This window comes from Cygnus olor, chromosome 2, assembly GCF_009769625.2.
Source record: "Cygnus olor isolate bCygOlo1 chromosome 2, bCygOlo1.pri.v2, whole genome shotgun sequence".
NCBI classification, from domain to species: domain Eukaryota; kingdom Metazoa; phylum Chordata; class Aves; order Anseriformes; family Anatidae; genus Cygnus; species Cygnus olor.
Window position 1 is genome coordinate 22,162,828 of NC_049170.1, and position 27,047 is coordinate 22,189,874.

Sequence of the window (27,047 nt, forward strand, 5' to 3'; positions counted from 1 at the left end):
TGAGTTTTTGCCAGTTTTTAATCATATTTTTATGTTCTTCTATACCATTTCAAACGCTTTTGTAAACGTGCAAAAAGTTTTACAGTTAAGGCTATAAAAAGTTAATTAGCCAGGAAGCCAGGATAAAGCTTAAACACAAAATATTCAATGTGAAATTGTTAAGAGGAGCTAAGATATGAAGTTGTCTTTAATTAGTTCTGCAGAGTTATGTGTTTTTGTCCCAAGCATCTTTATAAATCATAGAATCGTATAACCATTTAGGTTGGAAAAGACCTTCAAGATCATCAAGTCCAACTGCGCTAGTTAAATGTTAGCTACTTTTATTTGAACTAGAATAAAATCAGACATTGCTAAAATACGGCCCCTGTCCTACAGCCATTTACACAGATGACTTTGTTGAAGAACCTTCTCTTGTACTGCACATTGGGTGGAAGAACCTGACTGAATAAAGTACTCAGGCATTCACTAAAGCTTAACACAGCAAAGATGTGTTGTGTTACTAAACCATAACCACACCAAGAAGTAATGTCAGAGCCTGTTCAATACGCAGGCATCTCTGTGATTATATTTACTGAGTTAGATCTCTAAGCTTCCAAATCTCTTCTACAACTGAATTTATAAAAACTTGTGAGACTTTGAGCAACCATGTCACCTTCCTAGACAACTTGTGGGCCACTTCCTAGACATTTATAAAACATACAACTTCAGAATAGGGCAAATATAAAAATAGCGATTGACTTTTTACTAACATTATTGTGCCGCTGCCCCAGGCTAACACACATCATATGTAACAAATGTTGTTGTTGGGGTGTACAGAGGACACTGGTTCACACAGTGAAATGAATTCCTTAAAGTGATTGTTGCAGTAAATGATGATAAGTGACATCATAAGTATTAATGGCCGTTCTAACAAAATCTCAGAATTCTTTGAAGATTTCCCAGTGAATGCCAAAAAAAAGGCGTAATTCCACAAACAAACAAAACTTCATAGACGGAGAGAAGATATTCTGGTTAAAATACAATCCAGAAAACACAAAACAAACAAGGGCAAAAAGGTAGATGACACAATATAAAATTCAAGATATTTAAAATTCAGGAACGATCTGATTATGTTGTAGAGAGAGAGACCTGGCCAAGCAGACTAGATGTATGACAGCATTTTAGAATTTTCCAAGTACCAAGAAAAATCTAGCTTAGGTACAGACAATATGCTTGCTAACATGCTAAAGTGAAACATGGAAAAGGAGAAATATCTGTATTTCTATCAAACCAGGAGACAGATATGTCCTCTTGACCTGCAGGCAAAACGGGAAATTACTCTAATATGGGAAGACACAAAAGAACATGTAGTGGAATTTTACATTAGCAGTCCAGAAAACTTTTGTTCAAGACTCCAAGCCAAACTGATTTCATGTTAGTAATCAAGGGACAATGCAATCTTTGTCCCTAAATTGATTAAAAACACCATAAAAGGGATCGCAGGCAGTAAGAAAATAATGTCATCTGAACTGCCTGGAGATGAATCACAGATGAAGCTACAAAACAAGCTCTGGATATAGGAACTCGTAAGACAATGCAAATACAGTCAAGCACAGCTTCAGCTGTTTGCCTGCTGAGATCAGGAAGGGGTTTACTCCTCCTAGTGGATGGCTGCATCATGGGACTTCATGTGCATCCATCGTGGTTTTGACCGTCCTATGAATCATTGTGGGGTTCATGCAGTACGTGCAGGGCAGAGTCCCCTCAGAATCTGGTTGCTGTCTCTTGCTGCTAGGTGGATGGTCACAGAAGCATCAGATTTTAGGCAAGAATAAGCCTGGCAAGAACACTGTATTTTTTATTATTATTTAATTATTGCACCAGCCTGCTGCTCAGCTCACCTGGAAGCCATAGCTGAACTGGAAGGGCATCTCTCACCCAAACAGCTCCTGCTGCTGCAGGGCTGGCAGTGCTTTGCAGTGCATTCCCTTCTCTTATGGACAATGAGTTCTTAGGCTAAACCTTGGTCTTGCCAAGAGCACGTCAGAGCATAAACTGACCAACATAATAGAAACCTGTACATGGTCTTAATGAATGAAGTTCATTAGTGGCTTATTGGAACTGATAGCAGTCGCACATCCTATAGTTTGACACAAAGCTTGTTTCCCTGAGGAGACCGCTGTCCCGCAGGCCGGCCTGACAAGGCTGGCCTACCTGTTACTCTGCGCGATATTTAGATTTGATCTCGTGCCCTGTGATGTGCGTGAGGCCAGCTCTGGCAATACAACCTTTGGTCTGAAGCTCCTCAGGGGGACTGCAGTTAAACTGACGAGTGTGTTGAAACCTGTTGTTCAAAAAGTTTGGTTTTGTGAAAAATCACGTTTCGTTTTAAAGCGGGTGAAATGCTTTCTGACAGTTTCTTGATACAGATAAAATACTTGGCCTTGGTATGACTTTCAGTCGTAACACCAAATTTTATAGAGTCATTGAACTGCAGAAAAAAAGAATGAAGAACATGATGAATGAGAGGAAGAGAAAATTGTAAGATTAATTTATTTTTTGTTAATCTAATAATAATTAGTGCTTGGTGCATCTTTAAATGTTACAACTACTCTATATCTCTGCATAATTTTATTTATATGTGACGAAAATTCATGAGCTTCTTTATAGAAAATGAAAGTCCAGCAGAGAATTCATGTCCACAAAGACTGTTGAATGAAGCTTCTGGTACAAAGTTCAATTGATCTGGCCCAACTGACTCTTGCCAAAAATAGTCAAAGTCTAAAATTACAGTAAATTATCAAACCCATTCTTTCAAAAAAAACAGGAACAAAGTAACCCGCTACTGTCCTCTAACATCTTATATGAGGAACCACGAGAGAAATACCACTGCAGTACTATTAAAGTGAAGGTCCTTAAAGGAGAGAGCTTTTGCTAAGCCATGTTTCTGTCTTGGAAGGTAAGTCATTTAAAATGCTTTAAAATGAACGCACAGCAAAAGCAAACAACTGAACATTTATTTTTTAATATTCTGAAAAAAATCTGTTAGTTTTAGTGTAGAGTTCAGAAGAAAAAAATCTGTGTTTAATAAGATTTATGGCTTTGTTTCACAATACTACCAGGAATATCTTTGCTTTTATGTCTTTGCACGTTGCTGCCTATTTTATAGATCAAGCCATAGCTGTGAATACCGCATGTCTGCCTTATAATACCTGCATGGCTACAAACCTCCCTGCTGTAAATGACACCGCACAGATAATGAACGTGCGTTTTCACTTTCTAGAGCCTGCATTTTTTTAACTGACGTGTAAATCTTCTGGATGTTACCATATCTATTTATTGTTCCATAAAGACATTCTTTAGGAGGCAGTAATATATGAATGGCAAAAAGACTAAGATTTGAAGATTAAGCACTAAAATGTCCATAACAGTATTTTTGAATTGCACTTCCCATGTGGTGGGGCTATTCTTGATAAACAAAAATTGAGAAGTAATAACAGAATGAGATCGTTAGGGCTACAGGTCCTTGAATTAAAGGAGAGAAGATATACAGCTACAGTGCTAGAAATCATGGTGCTGGTCAATGTAAAACATTCGCCAATTGTAGTTACATTTACAAAGTATTTTGGCTGAAAGACAGTTTTCAGTTGGCTCATAAAGCAAAGGAGGAGGTGTCTCAGTTTCCCACAGTAACTCAAGATAAGCATCCTAGGCACCAGAATTGAGATTTTTCTTGTAATTATTTTTCTGTCAGCTGCCAAACTAAAACCACAGAATTATTTGGCAGTCCTGACTAAAAGGAAACGTAGTAAGAATTAATAGCATTGACTACTGTACAAAATAACAATAGCAACAATACAGGATTGCTAACAAATAAATGCTTAAAATTAAAATATCCGATAATAAAAATAGAGTCCAAATTCTAGAAGTTTGCTTTATAAAGCAAAGATCAGCAAATAAATAGTGTGCCAGTTATCACACCGAATTATTCTAATTTTTGTGGATAAATTTCTAGCAGCAATGCCTAGCAATATACAAATGTTTTTGCTGGCACACGTTGCTGTTGTGTTGTTTTGAATACACACAACCCCTGCATTAAAATTGGTTAAAATTGAACAGCTTTTTTTTTTTTTTTTTTAAAAAAAAAAAAAAAGAAGGGTATCTATCTATTTATTTATTTATTTTTCTGGATAGTACAGTGAGACACAAGTAAGTTCACTCTGGAGAAGCCTGCACTGTGAGCTCAACAGCCATGCATTTGGGAAGGTCTCCAGCTGGACAGCCTGTAGCTAGGGGTACAGAGGGAGCTGGGGATACTTGGGGTCAGGGGGGTTAAGGAAGAATTGGATATGCTGAGGTGCCAGGGGAAAAGAGAGGAGACAGAGGGTTACTGCAGGGGCACAGGCCCTCTTCAGGAAATTAGCCTTCATCAGTACTACTGCTAATGGGAGAACCTGAAAATTAAGCTTTCAAGATCAGGGAATGACCAGACACTTGGTCAGTATGTCTCACATGCTTACTTTCCCACTCTTTCTCATCCAATTGGTATTTAGTGCTTCATGAGAAGCTGAAAATCTTTAAAGTGAAGGCTGGAAAGCATCCCCTCTTTGTCAAATCCAGTGTGGACCTCACTGGGGTATGGATTAGTGTTTGCTCATATGGGAGGTTTGCTGAAGCAGTAACCAAAGCAGACCCCATAGAAGATGCGAGTGAAACGTGAACTGTTTACAAAGAAGATGGAAATGAAATTACCAGGACAAAGAAGGCAGTCCTGACAAAAGCCAGTAAGGGAAATAAGTTTATTAAAGAGGGAGTAATTAAATACTTCTACAATAGGGATCAAACGTGGACATTCAGGTCACTTGCAATGTAACATGCAGTTGTTTTATCACTGCATAAATGGGGTAGTGCGAAGCCAGGTGAGCTGGTCAGCCGTAAAGACAGCCTGCGAGGACCTTGTCACCGGCACATGGGCTTGATCTGTTTGTTGGGGTAAGCGAACTAGGACGTTATTTTACAGACAATGAATCTGGATAAGCCTTTGCTACTAAATGAAGCCTGACTGTCCTTTATGAAGGAAGAACCGTAAATATGCCAGCACCTAGCTCTCTGAGACAACTGACTGGCGGCAATCAGGGCACTTGGTTACAGGTGGAAGCGGTGCAGGTTCTCGTCCTGCAGATGAAGAGGAACCGAACATTGCTGGCTCGTGCATCACAGTGATTTATATGCTGCTGAGTGATCTAGATAAAAGGAAGTTCTTGCAGTTGTGCTTTGTCGGACAGACTTGAGAGCAGCCTGTAACTTCAGGGAAGGGCTGAAGGCACTAAGAGCCACTTAGAGGGAAACGTGCTACTGCAAATTAAATCATTCCTAAAAAAGGAAACACTAAGGTTATACCCACAGCAATGCCAGGCCAGCGTTTGCTGGTTAAGGGATCTTCCCGTTTACCACCCTGGTTTCAGTGGATATTACTTTTAATAACTCTTCCAGTGGATGTTATTTGTAATTACTCTGCTGCCAGGCAGTGCCCCACGGCCCTGTGCAGGGTGCCCCCCGCCAGGGGCTGCCGGCGCCAAGATGGCTCCGCCCTGAGGCGCGCCCCGACGCCTCCCTTCCCCTCCGCGAAATGGCGGCGGTCCGTCTGCCCAGGTTAACGTCTGTGAGGCGCTTGCCCAGGTGCTGATGCTGAGCTAAAGGCCCCTCACAACCTTTCCTCACAACCCTCTTCCTCTTCCTCCTCTTCTTCTTCCTCCTCCTCCTCCTCCTCCCCCTCACCCCCCTCCCCTTCCGGCCGGGCGGGGCCGGGCTCGGGGCGGGGAGCGGCGGCAGGGCCGGGGCCGGGACCGGGACCGGGACCGAGGGCAGCCGGGAGGAGCCGAGGGGAGCCGAGGGGAGCCGGGCAGCGCCGGGCAGCGCCGGGCAGCGCCGGGCAGCGCCGGGCAGCGCAGCGCCGTGAGTGGCCGCGGGGGCTCGGCCCGCACCGGGGGGCTCGGCCCGGGGGGTCGGGGGGAGGCCGGGGCTCCGGCGGGCTGTGGAGGGGGGGACACACGGGGGGACACAGCCGGCGCCTGACGGTGTTCGCATCCCCGCCCAGGCCATGTCCAAGTCGCTGAAGAAGATGGTGGAGGAGAGCCGGGAGAAGAACCAGCCCGAGGTGGACATGTGCGACCGCGGCGTCTCCAACATGCTGGACGTGCCCGGGCTCTGTACGTAGCGGCGGCGCTGCCTTATTTGTACCGCGCGGCCGGGCCTCGGCACCGGCACCAGCCTCGGCAGCGCCGAGCTGGAAACGCTTATTTAATGCAAAAGGCTCTTCTGAGCTTGTTGTACAGGCAGGGCCAGGCCAGCAGGGTGCTCCGCAAGGTGCTCCCTGGTGCTGAGTTGCTAATTTGGCATCCGGACCTTGTTTGGCAGCGAGTTTGTTGTATAAAGTGTGGGCTTGTGGTTCCCTACCTCACATCCATCACACGGTGCATGCACCTTCCGTGGCTTGTTTTAGCGTGGGGGCTTGGGGCCTTCTCCACCCTGAGATCAAATTTAGGGGAGGGGAAAATGATGGCTGCTTTCTGTCTGGTTAGTCCAGACCTTCTCGCTTTTTTCCGTTACTCTGCGCTCTGGCTGAATTGCAAGGTTTTTTTTTGGTGTGTTTTTCTTATTTCTGTCAAGGTGTTTGTCACTGTTTGCTTGGAGAAGGAATAAATTCCTCCAAGTGTGCTTTTAAAGAAGTAGTGAATAGGTATTGTGTCTTATGAATTGTAGGTGATAGTTTGAGAAGGTGTGGAAGTGGCTTGTTTCCTAGCCCTGCCACCAGTCTCTTAAGGGGTGAACTTCTCTAGTACAGAAGTGAGTGTCTGGGCTTTTCTGGCTCTCTGAACTGGCAGGGAAGTTAAATGGGTCTGGTCCAGCACCTCTCCTATAAGGGGCGCTGAATCTCTTTCCAGCACAGAGTTACAGCTTGCTGGTTCAAAAATTGATTTTTCCGTGAAATACAAACATGTTATAAGCAAGAGTAGTGATTCATGCCCAGTGACTGTCCTTTCTTAGCATCTTGTCTTTAATGAGATCCACTGGTAGATGTTTAGAGATGAGTATAATATTAGGTTAGCATCAAAGAGAACATTACAGTGGTGTTTCCTCTCTTTTTAGCAATTTGAGGTTTAAGGACTTACTAGGCTGGAGGGTACTCCTGAGTTATGTTCACTAGCTGCTGATGGGGATTTTGTGTCCTGAAAGTACTTAATTGTTGTCAGTCCTGCCCCCCGCCCCGAGTGGACAGTGATTCTTCAAATAAGCCGCTCTCTGTAGTCTTGGTAGCTTTTCAAGAAAAGTGCCAAGCCTTGTCCCGCTGCACGTTTGAGTACTCACAGCAGGGTACCCAGTGAATCGTGTTTAAACTTCCTTAATTCACATAAAGTAGATGCAGACACAGCAACTAGGAAGTAGCTCTGCTCTGCGTGCAAATCCTCTTCCTTCAGGTACGGATCTATTCTTGTTGTGTGTATAAAAACCAAAAATCTTCAGGGACTATAGAAAACTGATGTCATGCTGGGGAGGGAGAAGAAGAAGGGAGGAGGAATATATGCAATGGCTTGGGTAGGACTCTTCTGGCTTTTCTTCCTAGGCTAGTGACTGACTTGCTCCAATACAGGGCAGCCACTCTTTTCTTTTGCCTTAACTCCCACCTTTTGGGAAGAAAGTTGCAGGACAGACAAAATCAAGCATTTGCCTCTGTCAAATGTCAATGTTTTTTTCCAATTCAAGAGGAAGTACTTCTCCTATGTGGATGAAGATCAACACTCAGTGTCTGAAATTGTCTTAAACTAGCTTAGACCTCTACATCTCTTCCTGCTTTCATCTTCAGCAAAGGGAAAGCTGAGCTGTCAGCTCATTTATACTTTAGCATTGAGATTCACAAAGTTATGTTCAGTGGTCCCTGAACAGCTGCTCACTCAGGAGTTCATTAATGTCATTAGAGGTCGTGACATCTGTTTTTTGAATATTCTTCAAATCCAGGCATTTCAGTGTTTTCTACTAGTTGTACTTGAAGTACTTCAAGCACAAACTTCAAACTTCAAATTGTGCTACAGGCCTTCAGAGCATCTGGATTTTCCGGACTTTCAGAAGTGTAAACGAGAAATCTCTTTCCACAGATGCAGCAGAGTAGTTCTGTAGGAAAGAGAGTTCATCTGAGATTTAAAATGTGCCTTGATCTAGGTGTTCTGTACATTCATTCATCATACTAATGCAAAGACCGGGTGAAACAGTTTTAAACTTTAAAGGCTTTTTATGATTCTGGTACGCAATCAAACAAGTGTTTTAGCTGTTAACACATTTATACTATATTTGTGAATCTATTAATACTTCTAACAAGTCTTACCTAGTGAAAATGTTTTAGTGCTTTTTTTTTTAATTCTATATTGTGGAGTAAATAGATTGTATTTGTTTATGAAACACCCAGATATTGACAGGTAGAGGCAAAGGGGGTTAGCAGATGTCCTGTAAGGTGAATAATCTGATTAAGCAGGCAGGATATGATGCATCTTTTGCCTGACTAGGGCACTTGTTGTTGGGACTTCAAGCAGTCATCTTGAATTAGGGAATTGTTCTCGTTGCAAGGACCAGTCTCAGTCTCTAATCTCTGAAGTGGTGGATGTGGGGAAGCTATGAATTATTTTGCTCAAATAACTCAGGACATCTGCTGCTCTGTAGCCTTGCTGCTAGGGAAGGAATATTGGATGAAATCCTATTTACTCTGTAAGTGTTAATTTGTTCTCATTATTCCATCTGTAAGCTATTAATATTTTACATAAACTACACGCTTATGTGATGGTATTAACAAGGCTAGATTTTTTTTTTTTTACCAAAAAGTTAGTGTTGATAGAGTTGTTCACTCGTAAAATAACCAAGGCCCAGGAGATGGAGTGGCAGGCTACTTGCAGGTTGTTCAGTCCAATGCTGTAATGCTCCTTCTGTGTTAACTTCCTCCAGTGCGAGAGGCAGCGTCTTATCTTCGTCCAGCAAGGTCTCTGGAGTCTTCCTGTTGTGTTTTTTTTCTTCTTTAAAAAAAAAAAAAGTCAAGACTTGTCATCTAAATATTTCATGGAAAGTCAGCCTGCGGTGCATGGAAGCAGCATATGAAAAAGCTTGATGCTAGGACAAAAAGAGAAGAGCTCAAATGTTCTTTTCCCACCCGTTCCATTTTGAAGCAGCGGTGGGATTGGGACCATGATGAGAATTTGTAATTACCACGTGCGTAAATTGCCCTGTTAATATCCTGACCCTCAAACTCCTGTGGGGACGCGCGGTGCATTCTTGAACTCAAATTAACTCATCCCTGTATACGAAGTGCTGTAATGTCAGCATGGCCTCTGAGGTCTGCGCCCCTTCAGAGACTTGGTTCTTAGCGCTTCCAGTGGTGTCGTACGGAAGTTACAGAAAAAGTGCAGAAGTTCTCTTGGAACTGACTGTCGTGGCAGTCTGTAAGCGCCATTCAGTCTGCGTGTTGCGGACCTTTGCCAAGCAGCAGAGGTGCAGAGGTCCCACCTGCTCGGAGTCACATTGTCCTTCGTGCTTGTGATGAGGTGCTGGCTCCTGAGTGTGGAGCTGAGGTGGTGTTAGTTGTCTTATTCAGCCACTTCAGTTCAACTCTTCTCAGCTTAAAAAAAAATCTTGAAGTGGGGGCGACTTTGCACAGTATCAAAAAAGAAATAAATAAAAAGGATTTATTCTGAAAAAGCAGATTACACTAAATCTTCACTTTCCGAGGCTTGTCGTAAGGAGGGCAAAGGAGCAGACGTTCCAGCATCCCGAATCTTCAGAGCAAAGCTGGAATGCCATCTGGTGGTGTTGGGGCCAGCAGTGTAAGCCCTGCTCTTCCAGTGCTGCGCACTTCAGCCTTCAAAGCACTGTTCACGGCGTCCTTACTGTTCAGGCAGGTAGGTGCAGTGTTGGTGAGGGCATGGTGACACAGCTTGTCCTCGCTGCCGGCGTGAGAGGTGCTGAGAACAGAGCTGATGAGAATCTTTCGTGTGCGTTGTCTGCTTTTCCCTGCCTTCTTCTGAACACCTAGGGTCTGTTCGGACATGGAGGGAGAATGTTTCTTGATTAACTGGACCCTTCCTGTGAGAGCTCACAGAAGGACGTGCAAAATACCTTGCTGTGCTTAAGTGGCTCAGTAGTAGGAACTGAGGATATTGTCCAAATCTGAAGGATTTGTAGCTAGTAGGGAAAGAAAACATCGGAACAAGCAGCAATCCTGGGGGGAGAAATAACTTGGGAAGTTGCTTTCGAGATTTTGTGCTACATGAAAACGAGGTCCTTTCTCCTGCCTTGTAACTTCGTATTTGCGGATACTTTGTGCTCTGTTTCTGCATATGATGAAGTTAAGTCTGAGGATACAGGTGAACTTGGGTACACTGGCTCCCCACATCTGGCTCTGACCTAGATAAGGTCGACTTGGACCCGGAGGTGTTCAGCTAAAGCACTCTGCGTCTCAGGAAGCCAGCGGAGGGCTTGCCCCAGTAATGACCGTGTCCTTACTGCTCAGGCCTGGATGTCAAGGGCCTGTGAAATGTTGGCTTTCGCTGGTTGTCACAGCTATTGCAATTCCTAAACCAAGAGAAATAAATGCTGAAGAGGCAGTATTTAAGCATTTGCTCACAAGCTCAGAACCGCCTCCAGCATCTTCTCTCAATTACTTTTTGGAACTTGACCTGTTTAGCTGCAGGTCTACAGTCAGTAGTCTAAGGGGGTGCTTAGATGCCGATGCCGAAGTGCCTTTCATGTTTTAAAGACGAGTGTTCTTTGAGGCTACTGTGCTTGTCTGCCCTATAGTGCTGGTTCTTTTCTTACAGACTTTCTGTGGGCTGCTTTCTGTCCTACTTCGTGACCTGTTTGAGGCACTACTTAGAGAGTGCTTGTATTTAAAAGAGATTTAGGGTGGATGCACTGTTTTCCTCTCTGCTCCCTGCCTTTCCTGCCTCCACAACCTGCAATCGCACAGGGAACTGTGGCAATGCATTTTTTTTTTTTCCAATGAACTTTCAGTTCTGCTTCTGCCTTTTAGTGACTGCTTTTGTTCCGCTATGAGCTTATGTTTGCCTGTGGTCAGCCGTGAGTGTGTAAGGGTTAGCTGGAGCAGCGTACAGCAGGCTGCTCTATCAGTAAGTACGGTGTCTCCCAGCTCTTTTCTCCAACTTGCCATTTCGTAAGTATCGATGAGCATGACCGGTTTCACGTGTGCTCTCCGGGATATCTTACTTCCGTAAGGCAACCACGTCCCTATGGACTGTCTCTGGGCTAGTGTTAGTGATGCTTAGTGCTTGTGGGCATTGATGAGAGGTGTGGCACTACAGCTGTCCTTAGGGAGAACTTCCAGGCTGCTCAGGAGGGGCAGCCCTGTAGTTACGAGAGCTTTTTGGAGAGACTGCGCTGGAAGTAAGGAACAAGGTGTAGGGGAGGAAAAAAACTTGAGTCTTTCTAGTCCAGAGCACATCAGACTTTTTGCAGGGAGAGGGAAGATGTTTAAGAGTGTCTTCAAGGTGTGGGTTTCTCCTCTGGCTATTTAGCATGTTGTTCTGGCCAGGCGATGTTGATTGTAGGCTGTAGAGCCTCTAGGGGTGTGGGAATGGCAGTAGGCAAGAACAAACACAGGTGAAGGTGTGTACTGGGGAATACCAGACTGCAGCTGCCCCAGCCCCATACTCGTTGCTCAGTAAGTTGGGAGTATGAGGGGCTGGGAGCAATCAGATCATTCAGGCAATTTCAGTAAATATCTTGAGCTTGTCTTGACTTTTGTAATAGCGCGTATGGTCTGGAGTTACTAGAGTAGGAGAACAGCAAGTCTTTTTTAGCTTAAATGGGCTCTTGGTCGCCATCTCTGTTCATAAACTAACTTTTTTCTCTCTTCATTTACAGTTACCTTGTCTCATATCACGCAGCTGGTTCTCAGTCACAACAAGCTTACCAGTAAGTATACTGTCCTCTTCTGACTTTGTTGCAGGCTGTTAAGCAGAATTTAAAAGCTGCCACTACTAGTTTGTTTTTTATAGAGCACAGTGTCACTGCTAAGAGGGTGAGGTTCTTGGTGAAGCACTTTGCCTGAATAAAAAAAGATTGAGGTTGTGAATTAGCAGACGTGTTCAACATGCCTTTCTAACGTCAATACAGATCTGCCGTGTACCAGAAGATCAGTAATTTTCCGTGATGTTACTAGTTAAGTCAAAAATCCACCCTCTACTGCAATTTCAAAGTTCTATGAACTTTTTTGAACTGTATCAAGAAGATGCACTTCCTATTTTAGTAGAAGGATGATTAATTTGACTGAAGCAAGTGAAAACAAATTACAACTCAAATGCATGTGAGGAAGGCCAACTGAGTGTGAGCTTCAGGCATGAAAGTCAGGTGGTCTGGTCTGCTGTTGGCAAAAAAAAAAAAAAAAAGCACAACATCTTTTAAGTGTAAACTGTCTCTTGACCGTACTGCACACAGCACCTTCAGTTATTGCCTTCTGGATACTTCAGTTATCACTTCCCATAGGAAAGAAGCCTCAACTTGGTGTTGGTGAATATCACATCATGAGAGAGAGGTAACGTGAGACTGAACTTAATGTAGAGAGATACCAACCTGACTCTTGTGAGGCAAAATTAAATGATTTCTTCGTAGGAGCAAGCTTCAGGCTTACCTGTTTGTGACTTATACAAACATTCCTACTTCTTGGGTGTTAAATACAAGCAGTGAGGTTCATGTAGACCCTGTTACTGTGTGTCTTGTAAAGAGAAGAAAAGTTCTGTTGTTTTCTTTCATGTTCTGTTTGTCCTTGTCTGTTCTCTGCGTACACCAGTGGATGTCAATCTCAACCGCTCCTCCGCTTTTGGAACTGAATTTTTTAGGAGCGCGTGAAATGGGGAAGGGAGTGGAACTGCCAAAGGGAGCGTGTGTTGGGGAGAAGACCAGGCAGTTCTGTAGCACGCACCAGACTATGCTCTGGATAAGTTTTACAGGTTGAAAGTGCGGTGTAAAAAAAGTAAAACAAACCCATCTAATTCTAATCTCTTTGCTGCATGAACTGTAAGATAGTGTGTGTTATTTAAAATGTGTGTTAATATAAAAATCTAGCATAAGGTTTTGAACATTTTTTGGAGGATTAAGCATGAAGAAAAAGTGAAAATATTCTTAGGTTCTACCACATGAACACTAATTCTTTGGCTGCAGTTAACTGGTTATTAATGCATAGCTTAAAGGGTTTGAAGTAACAGTATGAAGTAGGTGAAATTATGGGCAGTATATGAGTGGCTGTGAGAAATATGAAGTAGTTACTCTAGGCCCTATTCCTGACTGTGTAGTGTCCTCTAGACTGGTATCTTGCCAGTTTTTGTCCCTATTTAAATAAAAAATAAAACCCTCTTACATTTTCAAAGAACTTTTGATTTGCACTGGTCAAATTTATAAATAATTGATGACTGATGAGTGAGTTCATGGCTGAAGTACGGAGAGGAAAACCGTGAGCATCGTTATTAAACGCACAGATCTACCTGTAGTTTAGAAGGTCAGAAGGTTACAAACAGCTGGAAGGGAGCAACTGTTTTGGGGAAATGTTACGATAAACTTCAGGTTACTGCTGTGTGTCGTCTGGTATCAGCCACTGATGGAGCTGGGATACTGGGCCACCCAGTCTGGTGGCTTTTGTGTTCCCGCAGGGTCGCTGCAAGGAGATGCCTGTCTCTGAACTTGAGCTGCCTAAAAGTTAAGCGGGTAATTGTATCCAACCACGTAAGCTTTCTCTGCAGCTTTTGGAGGGTTGTGAGCGCCTTGAGACAGCAGTTCACTCCGCTCACCTCTAAAACTGCGTGACGAGATCAGACAACTCATGCAACGTTGGGTTAAGTGAATTGTACCTAGTGCTGCCAGGCAGAAATTCTCTGCTGCTCATTATCTGCTCTGGTATCTTCTGAATGACTGCTTGTCTGGCACAGGGATGAAGTGAGTTGTAAACTTTACTGTTGGTAAGCTTAACCAACAGACTAGTCTTCTTTTTTTTTTAATTGTACAACTTTTGAAGCTAATAAACTTTCAAGAGACTTGATCGTCTCATCCATGTGACACCTTACAAATCTTAAATGTAGCTGGACTGGCTGGGTATGTGGCAGATAGATGTCATACTCTGAGGAGGAGAAGGCAGGCTGGATCTCCTGTCGTCAGACTCTAATTAGAGTAATCTTGCCTGTCTGAGAATTGAGCCAGGAGAGGGTTGACATACTTCAGCATAAGTGCCAGTGATAAGCTAAGTAATCGATCTATCCTAGTTAGAAGTCTTAGCTGAAGATCTGACTGGGGGAGGAAGAAGATACAGTAGTAAGAGGAGTAAGTCCAAGAAGGATGCTTTCAGGTTTTCTTTATTCAAGAAAACTCCAGACTAGACCACTGTTTTTTGAAGTAGTTTTGGTTTTCAAAATACTGGTTTAAGGGCTGCCACTACTCTAACACTGTATTCTATTACACCTTGAATTTTTAATTGCTCCCTTCTTCTAAAGTAGCCCTTAGATCAGCAGGCTGCAAGGGTACCTGGTCTCTCAGCCGAGGGATTCTGTCAACCTATCTGTGTTTGGGTTTCTTCTATGGGAAGGTAAAACCACTGCTTCTCCTGAGAAGCAACTCGTCAAATCTGAAACTTCCTATTCTTTCAAACTGACGTAAACACTTAAATAGACAGCACACATTTTAAAAAGGCTAAATTTCAAGTTTATAGTCTCGTATTTGACACTGTTGACCTAATCTTTTAAGCTATGTAATTAATTGTCTTAGCAGATTGCTCTTAAAATGGCTAGGAAGCTGGTGGCAGTGACACCTGACATGCTGCACTAAGGTCATATTAGCATCTTCTACTAGTTTTCTGCCATTTAAATGAGTGTTCTGCTTGCTGTTTTTTCTGCTGTTTAGAGTAAATATGTCTATCTGGAAAAATGAATATATGTAAAAGCTGGACGTGCATATTTTTATGTAACCGTATTTCATATTTTTGCAAGCAAACTGTTAGAAGTAAGTGAAGTTTCATTAACAAGTTTGAAGATAACACGATTAAATCCATCATACTGCTTAGAAAATTTTTGTGGCATGTTTTTTCAGTAATATTTTTAGTACTTCATTCATGCTGCTGGTGCTTGTGCATTTACCTCTCTGTAAATCATTCTCTATTAGAAGTACTCAAATCCACACTGATTTTTCTGGAGAATATTAGACTGGATTTTTTTTCCAGCTGCCCGGTGCTGTGCTAATGGAGGAGTCTTGAACTGGCTGCCTCTGCTCCAGGTAACTTATGAAAGAGTTGAATTCGTGCTTCTGCTGCTTGATGAGAACCTTTTTCTTGCAGAACAGCCTCAAAATGGGAAGCGAAACTCTAGGGGAAGCTGAATAGCTGTTCCTGCAGCTTTGTTGAACCAGTTGCTGTGTGAGTGACAAACCTGGGATGATTCCATTTTGGGGTCTCTTGTGACAAACCAGTTGAAAGCAGAGGGAGAAAGCAAGTACTTGTCTTTTTTTTTTTCCCTTAACTTAGACATATGGGCCAGTGTGCCCATATGTTACAGTGGGAGTTTTTTGTTCCGTCATGTAAAGCCAAACCATCTATCCACTGTACAGCCTAGCAGCAGTCATGCTGGTGCTGTCAGCCTGTACAGGTTGTCTGGCCTGACCCTGGCATCTCTCGAACCCGTTGGCTGACGTCAAAGTAAAATGGAATAAAAGTCTTGACAAATATTCCTCAAATCTGTGTAAATCGGAGTGAATGATAGAGTCCTTCAGTGTGGCACGTTAATTTGGGTGGGTGTGACTGAGTTGTCCGTGTTCCCTAACATTTGGTGGGAGCTGGGGGCATAGAGGTGTCACTGTTCCTGCTCAGTGGGATAGCTATCAGAACACGGGTGGTGGCAGGGAATTAAGGCAGCCGTGTTAGAGGGGGAAGGAGGGAGCTGGAGCCACGCGATGGGCTTCTGTAGAACCATGCCTGAGCGGACTGGCCAGTCACAAACGCTCTTCTCACGTCTGTGTAGTAACTTGTTACGGTACCCAAACAAAACAAACTTTGTGCTACATCGCTCAAAGCTAAAGCTTGTGGTTTCACAGCAGTTCTGGGGGATCACTGTTAGGAATTAAAGAATAAGGAGGTGGCCAGGAGAGCCCTGGTTGCGGAGAGGACACGTGCTGCCAAGGCTGGACATCTTTTCTACTCTGTGAATCCACCTGTGTCATTTCAAGCAGAATGTTTTGGAGCTATGCGAGGGAAAGTATAACACGTGAGCGAGTATGACGTTATTTTTATGCAGCTGGGAGTAAAGTGTGTGTATCGCTTTGTGATTTGGGCTTAGGTTTTTTAAAGATTGTTTGTACTAGAGCACAGAATGGCCACCTCCAGGAAATAGTGTCTCTGCAGGCGAGAGTTAAAGGCAGCAGGACAGACCAGAACTTTGCTTTTTAGTCCCTTTGTGCCAGTACATTGGTGAGCGAACGATAATTGGAGTACAACTAGCAATAAAGGAACTTCCGTATTCAAAGGAAACACCTAAGACAGCATGTGTGTGCTATGGCTTCAGTCTCATCTGACTTTTGTCTTGCAGAGCAGCATTTGTGATCTATCTTGCCGTTAAGTATGAAATGATACTGAAACTTCTGGACTCAGATAGCTAGACTAACGCCAAGTACTCTTGGTTACTTACAGCGTATACAAAATTTCCCATCCTAGTACAGTCACATTTATTATCCCTACAGATACGGTGATGAAAGTAAACAATTACACTCCTTGTACTGCATCATGAATAGGAAGTGTGCCCGAGGGGCTTTCAGGCACTCGGGTTAACCACAGTCTGACCCAGGAGAGCACAGAGGGAAACACGTGCTCGGAAAGCAGAGAGGGCGTTAAAGGTTACTTGAGCACTGACAACAGATCCGAGTGCTGGTCATCACTACGTGCACAAGTATTGTGCTGCCATCTTGACATGTTTTATTTTCACTTATTTTAGGGATACACTGCAAGTTTTTGATGACTGGTAACTGCTGTAACAATTACCTGGCATAGCTACCTGATAGATTGGCACTGTAATCATTTGGATAATTTATTCAGAGATTCTAGCTTCTGTATCATTATCTGGGTAGGCTTGGAGCTTGTGACTCTACGGTTTGACCATTAGAGGTCACTGTTTAAGTATCTTTAGTTGTTTCTTTCATGGAAAGAAGCTTATGCTCCTGCTAGCAATTCAGTCTGACTCGTAGGTAGTGGTGAACAGTAGCTTGGGTTTGCTTTTCTTCTCGTTCTCCTTAACCTCAGATGATCCCGTGCTTCCCAGCTTTACCGTACTCTTCTGCCGCATTTAAATGACCTCAGGAGGTGTCTGTTACTCATAGCTCACTCCTGAATATTTTTTCTATCCTTCTGCTCTCATTCTCTGATCCTTTGCCCAGTATTATTACATGACTAAATGATGAGAGATTAGAAACAACTGTTTTGCTTCAGAAACCTCCCATGTGTACTACCTGAAGCCACATGCTGTCCTTCTATCCCTTTTCTCTGAGCTGCTGCCTGCTACCATCCTTTGCTCTTTCCTAACCACTGCTTCTTTCTTGATACTCAAGTGTAATTCTTAACTCGTTCTTAGCCCCTTCCTTTTTGTGAGGTGGTCCATTAGCTTTTTGCTGCTCGTTCCCATTTCCATACCTGAATTTTGTTATTGAATCAACTTTCAGATCCTGCTGGAACAGATTTTCTCATTAATCCTGTTCCTTAGACAGCCCAATAGTTGCCCTTTATTGTTCTTGTGCATTTCGCCTTCCAGCAGAGCAGTCATTCTGTGGTTCAAAACTTCTCTCCTTCTATTGATGCTGCTCACACCGCTTACTGCTGCTTTGCTCTACCATCCCCTTCAAAATTGTCTTGCTGTCTGTATGACCAGCACAAAGCTTGTCCCTTCATTTCTGTTAACCCTCTTGACGATGGCCCTGATCTTACTTAACCTGCTGCTGACTTCACTTGGTGTCACTCCTGCCTTAGGCCATCTCCTTTATAAGTAAGTAGCCTCTCTGGCTGCAGCGTATACCTGGGTGTGTTGGAGGTAGTCCAGAGACGGTTTCCAGCACTGCATCTGTCTGTGCTGAATTGCTTCCTGGTCCAGCTGTTCTGTGTTCTCCAGACTGCGGCAGCGTGCTGCGGTGTCTCCCACTGGTGTTGCCTGGTACTTTATGTTTTGCCTGATATTAAGTGACTTATGTAACTCCCAGGCTTCAGGAGGGAACTGAATGTCCACGTACTCTTTACTTGTTGCTTCATTTGTTCTCCTCTGCTTTGGTTCTGCCCCTGCTTCCTTCTGGCACGTTATTCACACTGTTGTAGTGGCGTGATACACCTCAGAAGGGTGCAAGTAAGCTGTTGGTGGAGTGAAACTATGGCTGCGCCCAAAGCACCAGACTTGTGCCTTGAGATAACAGCCTCTCAACCATGCTTTAGATGGTGCTTTAAATTAACTGCAAGCCTTTCATTTTTGTTGCGGATTTCAGTTCGTATATGATTCCTATTCCTGCTGCAGAGATCTCTGACGGGAAATGCATGAAAGCAGTGGACGGGGGGAGATGAGAAGGAGGGAAAAGGAGATCCCTTTGCGTATGCCTAACTAAATCCATGACATCTGAGTTCTGTTCAAATGTTTAGATGAAATACCTTGTTAGCTCTTTGCTTTTCTCCCTGAAGGGGGGGAAGGTTTGGAGGAAGCCGTGGTTCTGAGAAAGTACAGATGGTAGAGCAATTCAGCTTTAAATAACATAAGCTTTGTTTTTTAAGAAGCTTTGGGAGAATGAAGCAGAAGAATTTGTGAAGGATTATTGCCCTGTAATGGTATAAAGAATGCATCACGAAATTTCCCCAATTCAAATCAAATAGTTATATTTTGTGATGTATAGGAACAGTCAGCTTTGCATCACAAGTCAGCGGGCAAACTGTATACAGCACCAGACACAAATAAGTTGTCTCTAACAATTCTTCAGAAGTTGTTGTGTGTTCTTTTCTTATTAAAACGTAACTGCAAACGTTAGCTTCTCTCTTGTAAGTCTCAATGTTTTCTGATGTTTCAGTACAAATTTCTTGTGTGTTAACTTCTCCCCCAATGGCTTAAAATATCTGTAATGTTTTTTGTGGAAGCCCACGTGAACTTCTTCTCCACATGTTTGTACAGGTTGTAATCTAAAATTGTTAGAAATCTCCTTGTCAAAATAGACTATTTTGAAACTGGCATCTTAAAAGGTAGTGTGTTTTGCTTAAATGAACTGACTTCATCAAAGAGCTTAATTTTGTACCATCATAAAGAGCTTACTGTCAAACAAATTGGAATTTTTTGTTGTTGCTGATAGTAAAGGAAGGAGGTAAGAAGAGGCAGTATAGATTGAGGGGAAACTGGATGTAATTCTGTATACTTGTTTTTGGCCTATATTCTGTGTATACTGCTTCTGCAAGCAATCAGGGGTGTTGTTTTGAAGCAGATAATGATACAGCATTTCTCTTCACACTGCTGTCTGGCCTCTTACTCTGTTCCAGTGGTGTCCTTTGTCAAAAATGCTGCAGGGTAAAATTATCCTTATGGTGAAATAGTTTCTTGATCTTTATCTGAGGAAGAGTAATTTGTGGTAACATGGTTTATCCTGTCTGTTAGGAATATCTGACGTAGGTGGAAATCAAAAAAGTCTAGTCAGCTGAAGGCTGGGATCAGCTAATGTTGAGACCCAGAGAAAAGAGTGGCTTTAAGTAGTGTTTTGTGGGTGTAGGGAGCCCAGTGTTTAATTCATTTCCAGCTCTAAGGGCTGGAATAAGAAAATCATGTGTAAATACAAATGCTGACCTTGCTTTTAAAAACTGAGCATGTTTAGTGCTGCCTCTCCCTTTGTGTGTGTTTAGAGGACAGGCTGGTCTCTGATAAACAGTGTCAGCAAGGCAGTCTACGTGATGCTGAATGGAGAAAAACTCCGGTGATTCAAGTAGCAGTGAAAAACAGACCTGAGAAAGCTCCTAAAAGCATTTTGGTGATAAAAACGGTGTAAAAAATACTAACTGTCCAATAAAGAAAAGTGAAAATGATGGGCTGCTTGCTAGGTGCTCTTACAGTGAAAGCAGAGCTTTATAAACAAGCACTGCTAAGCATGGAGGTGTGTAGATATTTCTGAGTAAGAAGCTGAAGAGAGCTTGACCTCTAAGTTACAACCTTTTAGTGTCTATTCAAGACCTGATATTCAGAGCATCTCTGGTAAGTCTCTCAACTCCGGAAAACGTCTTAAATAGAAGATGGATGTAAAGAGAATGGTGAGGGAGGGCAAGTTCAAAAGTGTTCAACTGGATGGGCTGTACTCTTCAATTTTTTGCATGTTCTTTTCTCCTGACATGAAAGTAAGATAGAAAAGCTTTTTGGCTGAATTGTGCACTCCTCATAAAACAATTACTTAAGGCTGAGAATGCTGTGGTCCACTACAGTACTTGGATGTCAAGCTAATTCAAAAAGCTTGGCTAACACCTTTCCTTCAAGATGTGGAGAAGTGGGGGGGCATGTTTATATCCAGTTTTATACCCATGCACGCTCAGCCTGTACTTACTACTATAAAGTCAGCTATCAAAAATCAGATTTTTGTGAACTATTTTGACGTGGTTTCAGTTCTTTACTCTTACATGGTTAATTTTTCAATTTAGTAATCCCTTCCTAACCTCAGTGCCTGTAGGATTTCTCTCCAAACTCTTAAGTGCATCTCAAGCATTCATCTCAAAGAACAGAGTTTGTCCTTTGTTTGTACCAGATGTCACTTCATTTGCAGCCTCTTCTCTGCCTTTGTTGTGCTCACAGCACTTCTCCTTAGTCTCTGGCTTCTAAATTAAAACTGTTTATTGATAAATTGCTTTGTTAGCACAGTATCACATCAGTAAGCTATAGTATAATTTAAACACGTTAATAAGAGCATTTTCATAACTGCAGTGCTTCCTTAGTTAACTGCAAAAAAGAAATCTGCTGCCTTCTGGAAAGAGCTAAAGATTAAGGAGGCAGATTTGTTCAATGTTTTCAATGTGCAGAAGGTTAGTATCCATCTTTAGAAGAGTGTGGAGGAAGGGCAAAAGGGGAAAACTTGAACTACATAATGTGTAAATTAAGTACTGAATGCTTCGCTTGGGATAAGGATTCTCCAGTTAACTGCCAAGTATGATATCAGCATGCCTATGAATATTTAAAACGAAAACTGTTGTGTTCTCCCTCTGCTAATTCCTCTTTCATTTTGGTGACTCTGATTGCTTCTCTCTCAGTATAACAGAACCCTTGTCAAATTAATCTAAACATGACTCTTGCTCTAGGAGTACAGTTATATTGGATGCACAGAATGCATTATATATTTAGTATTCTAAATTCTTCCTCCCCCGTGAAATGTGAGTAACATTTCATGTCTCTGTGACCTTTACTCCAAGGGATCCATACTCATGAAGAGTTGTTGACTGGAGAAACAACAGTCTGCAGCACTGGGCTTATGATGCTGTAACCCACAGGTTTCGCTGTAGGTGTAAAAAGTAAATTCTTGTGTTTGGCAATAAAACCCGGCTTGGGATCTGCGCTGGCCTGATGGCACGCTCAAAGCCGTGTATTGAATTCTCCTTCCTTTGCATTACTCTTGACCTGTTTATAAATGGAACAGTTTAATGAGAAACTGGCGTAGTCTTCTGAATCTCTCTTCTGACAAGTAGTAAGTACTATTTTAATAGCTTTTCTGGATAAATATTCCCTTAGAACCTTTAGAGGTTCGGAATACCATTGAACGTCATGTTCCTAGGTACTGCATAATTAGTTCGTTAACTAAAGAAACATTCTGGAAAAAAAAAAAAAAACACAGCTTGAAGTTTCTGAAGATGAGAATGCCAAAGAAAATAATCTGAAGTAATTAAAATCCTTATTTCACTTCATGCCTGATTCAAAACCCATTGAATTCAATGAGAGATTTTCTGTAAACTTTGAATCATATTTATTGAGATTACTTGCACACACTTTTATGAATAGGCAGGTGTTACAGACACTATTTTCCAAGCAGCAGTGAGGAAAATGTTTATTCTGAACATTCAGTGTTAACATATAAATGAGTTGAAATGTTTATCTCAGTTTACGTACCACGTGCTCCTCTGATGGAGGCCTGTATTTTCACCAAATCCCTCTCTCGGAGGCCTGTGTTTTCCCTCGTCCAGTTGGGTGCTGTATTGATTCTTGTTGCTTTTTCATCTGAGCTTCCTTGTCTAAATGGAAAAGGAAAAACGTTCTAATGTACAAGTTAAAACTAAAATAGAAATTTTCATATGGGTCTTCTATTAAGAAAGCTTTCAGAAATGTATGATGTAATGTCAGTACCTACTAAATACAAAAACCAGGCTACACTTCACCTCATAGATGAAAAGCAAAGGGGAGCTTAAACTCGCAAACACCTGAGTTGGTTTACTTTTAAAGCTGTGAGGATTTTTACTATTTTCCAGTGCTTCACAGAAGCTTTAAGTGAAATAATCCTGGAGCTTGCTTGCAGAAATAGACTTATCAGAAAGCCTGCTCATTTTCAGCTGTGAAGGGCACTGCCACCACAGAGGAATCTTATCAAAACCTAGATCAATGACAGAAGAGTGACAGAGAGGAAATGGGGGGAAAATTGCACCTGTTTTTCTCCTTTTCCTTTTTTATTTTGTTCTTTCTCCTTTGACAGAGGTTGGGAATACAAGAAGAGCCGGATAAAAATGTCATTGCGAAGTAATGGCACGAAAACCATTTGATTCCGTGCTTTACTGGAAAGGGTTACGTCTGAGATGTGTGCATCTCCAAGCTGCTTTAACTGGTTTAAATGTTCCTAGCGTGATAGCTGGCTCAGCTAAAAGGTCCATCAAACCAGTATCTGTTCCCCAACAGAGGGCAACACCAGACTTCTACTAGAGAGGAAGAATGATAGATGTCTGGTGATGGCTTCTGGCTCACTATGTGGGGAGGGAACTGAGGTCCAGATCCAGGATGCTTGATGTAGATCTATGCAAGTGCTGAACAGTAGGGTTTAACCCTTCATATGTTTCAGAAATCGTATCAGAAGTTTCAAATGGCTGCTTCTTATGTAGGAATAATATTTGACAACTTGCCTTGAGTGAAAATCTGCTCTGAAGAGAGTCTTATTTTTCATTCCTAAAGAATTGCCACTGACTTCAGGGTGAAACAGAGCCTGTTTATTCTTAAACTCTTTGAAGTATAACAAGTTGCCAATTCTTATTTGCAGGAGCATGAAGAAAGTCTTCTTATTGCTTTGTGTGCAGCCTGTAGACTTCCCCTCTCAACCAAGCTCTTGAAATCAAGGTGAAGTCTATAGCTGTCACAGTGAATCACTGTATGCAATTTCTAGTATTGAACGAGGGGAAGGAAGCTGCTTCTGGTCTTGTGAAGTGAGGCTTCATATGAATGGGGCTTCTTGATGTGACTGAAGCCTCACAGGAGAACGCAGAGGCATCGGGCTGCCAAGTTTTACTAGCATTTGCTGAGGAGGAGTTTCGTTGTTAATGACACTGGGCAGCAGATGCTCTTGGAAGAGTTGTTAAGACACTGTGGATCTTACTGTAAATATGTGGGTGAATGGAACCAGGATGCTGACAGTTCATTCTCACAGCTCATCATGAGAAGGTGACTCGAGTGGAATTCGGTATTGCCAGAACATGAATTTCTTGGTATTTGGCAGTCTGCTCTGTATCTGGGAAGAATTTTGCAACTTAACTGTGGGAAGATAGTGGGGATGCATTTAGTCATGTAAAGTTCAGATCAAAGAATGCTGTATGCCTAGTCAACCTTTCCTGAGCATTGCTGGTCTACTGCACCTGTGCAGTTTAGCTACAAGAGCAGTATAGGAATTAATTTCAGTCTTCTGCTTCTCTTACGAGTCCATAAAGCATTCCCCGTATTACAAAGGGATCTGAAATGTTGAATCAGAAAATAAGCCATTATAGGGAGAAGTCTTCTTTCCCTTTCTTCAGGCCTGGTCTCGAGCTGCTCTCACTCATTTCCTTCTCATGAAATACCTCAAGCCCCTTCACCCAAACAAACAAAACCAGTTGTGGATGGGGACTTTGATCTGATTTAACAGGCTGACACAAAGTATTTCATCTAAGTCCTTTGCTAAATATTCAGCCTTTCCCATAATCTGCTTACCCATACAGCTTTTAGTGTGGCTTGTAGAAAAATAATAATGGAAAGTATAATGTAGTAGTATCCTAAGAGTGATTCACAACATGAAATTCAGTATGTGGGAATTATATAGATATATCAGAAACCTAGCAGGCAGCATGCAAGGGTACAGCTTCTGTTGTTCGCTAGGGACACTTACTCACACCCATACCCTGACGAAAGAAAACTAAATTAAAAACCTCTGATGAACTAGCCACTGGAAGTTAAGTTTTCCCCTGTGCTTGCAAGTGGGACGAGTTTGAGACTCTGCGGCTGTGTAGTAACCCATTTAAACTGGTTCTTTCTGATGCTGTAACCTTCAATGCAAGCACAATCTTAGTCAACAAATCTCTGGAAACCATTTTCTTCCTGTTTTGATCTCTAGATATCATATTTTCCCAGGTAGTTTAATGTGTTTTATTTATTTATTTATTTGTGTTAAACCAAGACTTTTAAAGACCGTTCAGTTCAAGGAAGAAGGTGATTCCTCCTCTGTACAATCTCCTAGCTTAAGTCAGAATTGAGATACATGCGTAATTTATCCTTAATATGAAAACAAGTTATCTTAGACAGGTATTCGAAGGGGCAGATCCACTAAAGCAGTGTCGTTAGTTCAAGGCAGCTCCATAACTGTCGGGCCACGTGGAGGGTACTTGGCTCGGTCTTGTTGCAGTCTATTCGCAGATGCAGAATGGTTCTGCTGCTGCTCTGTGGTACAGAAGGTCCTTGGGTAGCTAAATCCAGTGTGAATGGGACTGACTAAATTTAAGGAGTCTTGTAACCAGCACTGATTCAACTGAAATACATCTCAGGTATTGTTGGCTGGCTTCACGTGAGAGCAGTGCTAAGAAATTCTCTGTAGTCTGACAGTTTTTTGTAGTCTGGTCTCACAGCAAGATCAGAAAAGTTTTATGGGGTTCCTGTCTTTGTAATAATAATATTGCCCTTAACATAAGATGTAGTTTTTCTTAGTTGGCTTTGAGAACTTTCAGCATCTTGGATAACGGCTTTTTAATTTCTTGATCATTTTGTGATGCTTTTCAGCCTGAACAGTTGAAATACAGAATTGATATATAGGCCGTTGGTCTGAATTTAGGTTTGGTGAGTCTGGGCTCCTGGATGTGATGAGGCAGTTTGTGTTCCAGCAACCTTGCTCTGTGTTACCTCTAGCACAACTTGTGTTGTTAAACTAATTTTCCTAGGAGACTGAAATCTCTCATACCGTCAAAAAGGTCAAAACTTTCAGACCAATTTTTTATTAATTGTATCAGCAGTACAACTAAAGGAGAATTGTGTTTGGTCTCTGAATTGTTTACGCTTTGTGACTAAACTAAAAAGTGTATTTGCTAATACTTCTGTTTCCTAGTCTTGCATAAACATAGCATCTCTTTGAAAAGAGCAGAAACATGGCTTGCCAGTCCATTGCATCTCATCAAAGTCAAACTACAAACTCTAATTTCTGAAAGGAAAACATTTTAATAGTGGTAATTACTGTTCTGGTGAAATATTGAGGCTGGAAACAGCTGAATTATGTCAATTAAAATCCTCAGTTAACTTCTGTTAGGGAATAATTTAATACAACAGTAGTAGTACATTATCCTTGCCTTTCTGAAGGCACACAATTCTTGCCATCACTGAGTTACAGACGCACATGGGCCAGTTGGAATATACCACAAAGGGAGGGCTTTTAAGTACTAAGATTTGTCTTAATGACTTTCTAAAAAAAAAAAAGTATGTTAAAAATCTCCTGCAATGAAAATGGCCTTCAACAGTAATATTTATATAGCGTAATTAGAGTGTTTGTTAGGGATCCCATTATTGTGAACAATGTAATTATGCTTATAATCTAGTAAATGCGACACACTGTAATGTTCTGCTTTGTAAACATTATTGACTGCATTTTAAGACTGAGATCGCCTCATGCCAACAAATAAAAGAAAATCATGGCCTCGTAAAAAACTTCTAATTATTTAGATGTGCTCTTTGTGGGTTCCTGGTGTGGTTGAGGTTAAGACTGAACCAAGGTGAATATTGAACACAGGTGCACGCTTCAGTGCAGGCTATTTGTCAGCCTCCTTTTATGTAAACTTCAGCTAAATTTAAGGGGGAGAGGGTGCAAATATGAGCAGCTTTTTAACCTCATCTGCACAGGCACATCCATATTGTGCTTCTGCCTTATTTTTTGTATTTTTAGATAACCAGGTATTGATTTGTGTCCAATCTAATATAACCATGTATGTGTATTGAACAGTTATTCACTCATGGGAAGTAATCAAAAATGGGCTTGGCTGAACAGTTCATCTTTTAAGGCTGAAGTTAAATTTCTGTAATCATTGTTGAATATTAACAGATGGGAACTTGGATGCTGAATTATTTAAGCGGTAAGCAGAATGAGCCATCGCTCAGAATGAGGTTTTGTTTAAAGACCGAACTGCTTGGATCATCTATTTTTTGACTCAGATAATGGAATGATCCAAGTCTCTCGGTCTCTACTCTTTTGAGACCTGCGTGTGCTACTCAAACACCAAGGAATGCCAGCTTCTTTTTGGTAGTCTGTGAGAGCATTTGTTTTGTTTGTTTCTCTCATCTCTGGCCTTACTGTAAGATATTTTGACTTTCAAAACCAGTAGTAATTTTCTGAGCAGTACAAAGTGATTGCTGTCAGCAGTGAGAACTGATTCTGGATAGGAGGCTTCTTTAATACAGATTTTGCTTTTGTTGCAATAGCTGTTAGATGCTGTTTCTGCTGTCAGCAGCTATACAAACGGAACAAAAGACAGGTGCTAGCAGAGCATTTGTAGTCTATGTAGCTTGCTTGAACTGCAATATCTTACT

The 27,047-nt window shown here is 42.0% G+C and overlaps 1 protein-coding gene across 6 annotated transcripts in view; it reads left to right on the forward strand.

Annotated features, from left to right (window-relative positions):
• The first annotated feature begins 5,856 nt into the window (after nt 1-5,856).
• RSU1 (Ras suppressor protein 1) overlaps nt 5,857-27,047 on the forward strand; it is a 98,213-nt gene continuing 77,022 nt past the window's right edge. For 3 of the 6 annotated variants that reach the window (XM_040547614.1, XM_040547616.1, XM_040547617.1), the window contains exons 1-2: nt 6,077-6,188; nt 11,899-11,949. In XM_040547614.1, coding sequence (XP_040403548.1) covers nt 6,080-6,188; nt 11,899-11,949 — 160 coding nt within the window. In that variant the 5' untranslated portion in view covers nt 6,077-6,079. Of the gene's footprint in view, nt 5,935-6,076; nt 6,189-11,898; nt 11,950-27,047 lie in introns of those variants that run through there. The other 3 variants (XM_040547613.1, XM_040547611.1, XM_040547615.1) reach the window with 3 other exon arrangements.